Source organism: Limulus polyphemus, unplaced genomic scaffold (assembly GCF_000517525.1).
Source record: "Limulus polyphemus unplaced genomic scaffold, Limulus_polyphemus-2.1.2 Scaffold427, whole genome shotgun sequence".
NCBI lineage: Eukaryota > Metazoa > Arthropoda > Merostomata > Xiphosura > Limulidae > Limulus > Limulus polyphemus.
This window is the reverse complement of record NW_013666037.1, coordinates 358,522-365,758: the sequence shown is the minus strand read 5'-3', so window position 1 is coordinate 365,758 and position 7,237 is coordinate 358,522. Positions and strand designations below refer to the sequence as shown.

At 34.2% G+C, this 7,237-nt stretch overlaps 1 protein-coding gene across 1 annotated transcript in view; it reads left to right on the top strand.

Moving 5' to 3' along the window:
• LOC106458192 (follistatin-like) overlaps window positions 1-7,237 on the top strand; it is a 71,826-nt gene that overhangs the window by 52,123 nt on the left and 12,466 nt on the right. The window contains exons 3-4 of the mRNA XM_022384335.1: window positions 786-1,004; window positions 2,550-2,774. Coding sequence (XP_022240043.1) covers window positions 786-1,004; window positions 2,550-2,774 — 444 coding nt within the window. The remainder of the gene's footprint in view (window positions 1-785; window positions 1,005-2,549; window positions 2,775-7,237) is intronic.

The following is a 7,237-nucleotide window of genomic DNA, read 5'->3' as shown; positions in this document are numbered from 1 at the left end:
GGCGTTTAATATCGCATATGGAATCTATTTTTCATCACCGGTAACAATTCTGTCCAAAAATGGTTTACGCGTATTACACGCCAGAAGAGACGACGTAACGTTTACATGTTGGAAAAGATGATCATCGGAGAGCTAGTGAGGCACCCAAACACCTTCTTTAAGGAGTTTTCCTATATCCCTTAGATGTTTACGTATTGTTTAATGAGAGACATGCAATTTCAGGGCCATTTCACGAGTGTGTTGCCTTGGGTTAGACTCTTCAGAGCATCATTATCAATTCTAACATGTCGGCCCCTGCCATCACAGTTTTTAAGGCTAAAGTCACCTGAACGAAATTTGCTGAATCATCGTTGACACTTACAAACGTTCGAAACATTTCCATAAACTTCTTTGATATTCTTTGTGGCTACAGATGCGTTGTTTCCCTTCTTATATTCAAACAGCATTAAATGCCGAACGTGTGTCTCGTCGTGTGCCATCACCATAAAATATTAGAGTATACTAAACTTTACACATTATATAGGCTACACCAACGTGACGTTTAGGCGGTTCGTTTAACTATTAAATGTGATGTATGTTTTTTTTTGGGGAGGGTGGGAGGGGAGTGAATGAAAGTGTTTCAAAACGCGATATTAATTTCTTGACGACCTAATATCACTTTGTCTCATTCATTTTCCCAAACACTTCTCAGAATTTGTGTATCTGTTTTACCTGAACCATATTTTGTGATGCAATTAATTTTTGAGATAAAATTCGGAGTTTTTTGTTTGATTATTGTTTTTAAGACTCTTGCGTTGGTGTTAAATGCCCGGATGGAAGAGCTTGCAAGATGAAGCGAGGGAAGCCCAAGTGTGTGTGTAGACCAAAATGTCCGAAACGGAAACGTCGAATGGGAGTCGTGTGTGGAAATGACGGAAAAACCTATAGAAACATCTGTAAATTACTGAAAGTTCGCTGTAGAAAAAACTCAAATTTAGAAGTAGCATATTTCGGTCCATGTCAAGGTTAGTATGTAGATTTCCTGAAGATATGCAGAAACTTCTCATAAAATGTACTAAACTGTGACCTATCTTTTTTTTGAGTTTGTTGGTAATGATAATGTTATTATCATTACAGATATTTTACATTTTGTTTCATCTTTCATGGATTCATTTTATCCCAATCCACTATAAAATCTCTGTACATATATGGATCTAACAAAGTTAATGAATAACAAATGATGTGTATATTGAATATCTGTGAAATTCAGAATTCAGTGTGACATAAAAGTAATTTTTGAGAGCAAAGATAGTCATGAAAATTAACAGAGTGCTAAAGATTGATAAACATGATTAGTCTTTATTAGACATAAGTTATCATACAACTTGATGAATGAATTAGAAATGGTAACTGAGATATTGTATCTTTATAAATAATTGATAAATAGAAGTTAAGTTATGATTAGATGCTAAAGGTTGGTATGATATTTGATCAATAATTGAGAACTATAGATTAGTACATGATATACAACTCTATTTTATGAAATATTGAGAGCTAATGACTGATCTGTGATGGATGATTAAACTTATATTTCACGAATTACTGAACGCAAGTGACGTACGTACAATATATAATGAATCGTAAGTGACGCAAGTGACGTACGTACAATATATAATGAATCGTAATCCTAGATGTTGATATTTGGTAACTGGTTCATATCGCTGTTCTTTGATGTCTTTAAAATTATTTATATACTTGGTAAATTAGACGGTTAAAGTTGATCATTTTTTACAAGGTGTATAAAACTGTCTAACGTAAAGTAATAATATTCTCTTAAGTACTCAGAGTATGGTGAAATGGTTGAATATTAGAACTGAAGTTGATTTGGTTTTACTGTGTATTTGCACACTTTTGTCTTACAGGTTACAAAGTTAAAAACACACACAGTTTTGTACATAGGCATATGAAATTGTACGACATTCCTCACTAATGTGACTAATAACATTGAAAGTTATTTATCGCATTCAGTAGTTAATATGGCAATATATGTAAAAATGGTGTATAAAATTTATTTGTGACTAGAAATGACTTGCAAGATTTTAAAGAAGTGAGCAAATAAAAAGTTTTACGAACAAAACAAATGCAATGCCTTCTGCCTTTAAATCAATTCTGTAACTTTTCCTGTGACGCCACGGTTAAACGAAGGACCAGTTATATATATATATATATATAGGGAACGTACTTCCGTTTTATTCAAAATACCCTTTGCATTGGAAGCATCAAAAAGATCTAATTTATTCAAACCAGTTAGCTATTTATTTACAAAAAAATACTTTGTAAATTCCAGTATTGGACATTATAACTAGAATGAGGTTTTACATTTAAACTATATAGTATTATACATGTGTACAGGCATTAGTGTTTCCCTTCTTTAATGTATGTTTCTTAATCATGTACGTAAATATGACATCAGTAAAAGATCAAAAGCTCAGTTCGACCACCCACTCTTAAACAAAAGACAGAGCCGATCAGCTCAATACCAATTACTAACACAATAGTTTTCCACTCAGATAGCAGCTGTGACAACGTCCAGTGTCCAGGAAAGATGACTTGCCTTCTTGACCAATACCATCAACCTCATTGTGTACATTGCAGAAAACACTGTCCAGTTAAAAAACGACCTCGTTTCTTATGCGGCTCCAACAACTCCACCTACACCAGCCTTTGTGAATTAAGAAGAGCTGCCTGTTTAGAGGGCAGGGCGATCAAAAAAATCTATAGAGGACGCTGTAAAGGTGACTATACGTTCAGTTAAGTTTTATTACATCTATCTAATATAATAAGAAGCATGCATTGCTATAAAAACAGAAGTGGTTATTTTTCTGTTTGTTCTGATTGACATAAGTGTGTGTGGAACTCACAGAAATCAATAGACTATTGAATGTAAAAGAATATACTTACAAACAAAATTACCTGGTAGTACCTCTTGTGTCTATTTTCGTAAAAATATATAAGACAATTATAAATTAAATTGATCTTTAAGCAAGGCCCATAGCTCATGGTTTTACGACAACATTCAACGTTATCGACTTAAACTTGAGTCGATATTGTTAAGAGATATTTCCTAGTTCTTTGACACGTAATGATGTTTGTTATATCGAATTTCGCACAAGGCTACTCGAGAGCCATCTCCGCAAATTGTCCCTAGTTTCAAGTGATTGACTAGAGGGAAAACAATCACCACCCACCTCCAGCTATAGGGCTACTATTTACCAGCGAATAATTGTAATGACCGCCACATTATAGCGCTCCCGCGGCTGAAAGAGAGCGCATTTTTGGTGACGAGTTTCGATCTCTCTACCCATAGATGGAGCGCTCTAACCACCAAGCCATGCCATGCTTATGTAAATATGGTCTAGATACTTTCTTCATGTAATTATTTGGAAAATAAAAGTAATAAGAAAAACATCAAAAGTTATCGTAGATCTAGAAAATTTATCCTTGTTTTATTTTTTACATGAAGCTCAGTAAATTTCTTAACCATTAATTAAAAATCAAAAGCTTCAATACTTAGCCACAATACAAGTATGAAACAATGGTGCAATACAGTAACTGTATTGTTTTTATTATTGATCATTATGTTGGCCTAAAAAACCAAAACAATGAACATACAAAACATATTATAAGGTTTTAAACTGAGGGTAACTGTTTCTTAAAAGAGTAAAAAAAATTCTTTCTGTTTTTTCATAGGTTAGAGCTAAATAAGATTTTATTTCGTAACTTCTTTATTAATGTGCTTGCAGAAAGCTAGACCGTTAACGAGAAACCTCAGATGACTGAAAATAAATTCAAACCTCATTATTAGATAGGTTTATGAAGTTGTGCTGTGTTATGTTTTAATGGCAAATAACAGGTTATATTACTAAGTCTTGTTCAGCCACCGAATGTAAAACATCGTGACCTTGCAATACAGTGACAGACAGGTTTCCCAAGATAGGTACGTCAAACAGCAGAGACTAACTAGAGCATGGCGAGCGGAGCAGCTGCCCCGTGAGCAAAACAGTGAGGGTCGGTAAAATGACCGAAATGTATTATTCGATGAATAGTTTAGACAGAGTATTCATGGTGAAATTATGACCGAAATGGTTTGCAACCACACTCACAAGCGAATACAAATCTGCAGTGTGTGCTAAATTGTCTGGTTACGGCTCTGTCAAAAAGCATAATGGAGGTTGGAATATGATGACGTTACAACACAGTGGCAGATAAAGTGCCTCAAAGAAGGAATATCAGAAAGTCTAACTAGTGTTGGAATATGATGACGCTACAATACAGTGACAGACAAGGTATCCTAAAGAAGGTGCTTGAAACAGTGTAACGGGTGTTGGAATATGATGATAATACAGTGACAGACAAAGTACTCTAGTGAAGGTGTATCAAACACCTAATGGTAGTTGGAATACGATAAAGCTACAATACAGTGTCAAACAAAGTATCCCCCCAATGTGTATAAAAGAATGTAACGGGTGTTGGAATACCATGAAGTTATAATACAGTCACATTTATGGTACCACAAAGAAAGGTATGTTAAACATTGTAATGTTAGTTGGCTTGTTTTCAGTAAAGTTTACTCCAGGAAGTTGTTTAGAACCATGGACGTCTTAGTCGTGTACATTTACATTTGCTGCTGCTGATATTCAACTATCAAGTTAAAGAGCACGATTCAGGAAAATTGACTAAAGAGTATATTAATACGTGAGACTTTACAGCTGGTGGCATGACTGAAATAGGCACAGTCATAAATTAAAAGAAGATCCAGAAATAGTTCCTATACTTTGTCTCGTCCGACCTAGATTTTCGTCGTTCATGGAACTGATTCCGCATGTCTAATCACGAAAGAGTTTGTTAAAATTACTTGTATTCTAAGCAGGGCCAAGGAAAGAAACCATTAGATCTTTTGTGTGGTGGTAAATCAACCCATACTCTGTCAGCAGAAAACCACGCCATCGGTCGGCATCATGCTTTTGGACTACTAGTCGGAACTAACACCGAGTTTATGTCTCATAAAACTTAGTGCACATTAATGTTAACGGCTCGTAAAGTTCCCGCAGAAAATTCGTGGTCCTGTCGCGCCAGTAATAAAAGTTTTTGGGTTCCACACCACCCACAGACTCAATAGTCCTCTCAAGGTATAGCAATAAAAACGTGAGGAAAGACGAACCTACCAATCCAACCTGTGGAACCATTGACTTGAAGAGCCGCACGGTCCAGAGAAAAGTAGCTGATCAGTGGAACTGTAGTAGTGTCGGCGAAACGAGAGAATGATTATGTAGTTACTATCGTTTTGTTGACTGAAAACCTTATTCGAACTACCTCGTAAATCATCCGTCTGTCCAATTTAGCCCTGAATAGTTAGTCTCAGCTGCACTGAGTCCATAGTGAAATCTATATTCATGACGGGCTTAAAACATGCTCTATTTCACTATTTTCGTTGTAAGAAAAAGATAAAATAGCATTATTAAGAGTTAATTTAGCATTTGAGATAGAATTAGGTTCACCTCATAAATAGTTCATGTTAACAGAAGCGATGTATCACAGTGAAGCCACGTGACGAGTGCAATGATTCTTGAGAAATTTGCTTCCTGAATGTCATATTTTTCCCTAATGGAAAACACAAGTATTGTAAAAACACTGATTTTGTTGAGGAATTTGATTTATATATTATTATCTTACTTCAAATGGTTCTAATTGTAACTGTTATGCTTACGAATAAAGCTAGTGCTATTGTACAGTTGATCACCACAGTCGTGATCTTGACATTTGGGAGGTCGAGGTGTACATCATGACCATTTGAATGTTTCGCTCCAAACATTTAAAACGTATGCTTTACATACGTGGCTCAGTTCTTGTAGTGGAACTATAAATACTCTGTATGCATTTTATGATATAGTAAAACGTCAGAGTCAGTTAGACCTCCGAATAGTAAAAAAATAATATTTTTTTATACTGTACTATATGAGTAGAGCCAAGAATGGGCGGAAAGAAAAATTAGCAAAGTATATTTAGAACCGAGTTTGTTATAAGTATAAATATAGGTTTGCCTAGAATATCTTGTAATAAAAAATAAGAAACAGCTATTTCCAAGTCGGCCTGAACATTTTAACCTTCCGATTACTACCTTCTGTTTTTATACCGTTTCCACTACCGGATGGGGGATCCACATATAGCCCCCTATTAAGTAATCTTATGGTTTTGTCTGTACTCAGTGTAAAGAACTGATCAAAACATTAGTTAAGATAATTCATTTTCTATGCATTGCTTAACACTTTGGTACAACTCTCTGATTCACGGCGTTTTACTTTCTATTAAACCAAATTTCTGCTGTATTATTATTTAACATTTGTTAGGACCTTCATTCTATACTCATCATTGTGTCAATATTGAAGAAAGTTCATTGTGTAGATGTTCGATAGTGGCTACTTTAAAAATTACAATAACGTCATTAAATCAGAATAAAAAAAACTCCTATCCGTGTAGCTCAGCGGTATGCCTATAACACAAAAAATCGGGTTTCGATACTTGCGGTGGGCAGAGCACAGATAATCCCTTGCATAGCTTTGTGCTTAACGAAAAACAGAATAAAAAATTGTATTATGGAAAAAGTAGTATTTATATAATAGTGTGTGTTTGTATTTTATTTGTGTAATTCTTATCATATATGACTCATTTTTGATTGAAGCTAAACATCTGAAATCCTTCGGCTGTTTTTGTTCTTAGATTTTCCAGACATGCAAACGATACTTAAATGTTTTACTATATATGCACATGTTTTTTATTTCCGACGAAATTTAACTATTATTTGCCTTTGAAAATCTATTAACTATATCATATTGCCATCTATACAATCATGTATTTTAGATATTTAAGTCTAAGTTTTTGAATAAAGATTTATGTGTGTATCATTATTACATTTATGTATTTGATTCGTAGTTATTAATCAATAGTAACAGAAAGGCTCCTTGTAACTAACATTCAAAAATTAATATTCGACTAGCTTTATGCTTTTAATCTTCTTTCATTTCTTGTAATTTCATTTTTCTCTAAAATGTGGCCGTTTTGGTAATTATGCACAAGTTGAATAACTAAATATTATGAAATATCTATCTTGAAAATAATTTACGATATACAGAGCGTGGTCACAAGTAAATAGACACCATCTTTTGAGAAAAAAATGAAAATTTTCAGTCATATTCACATG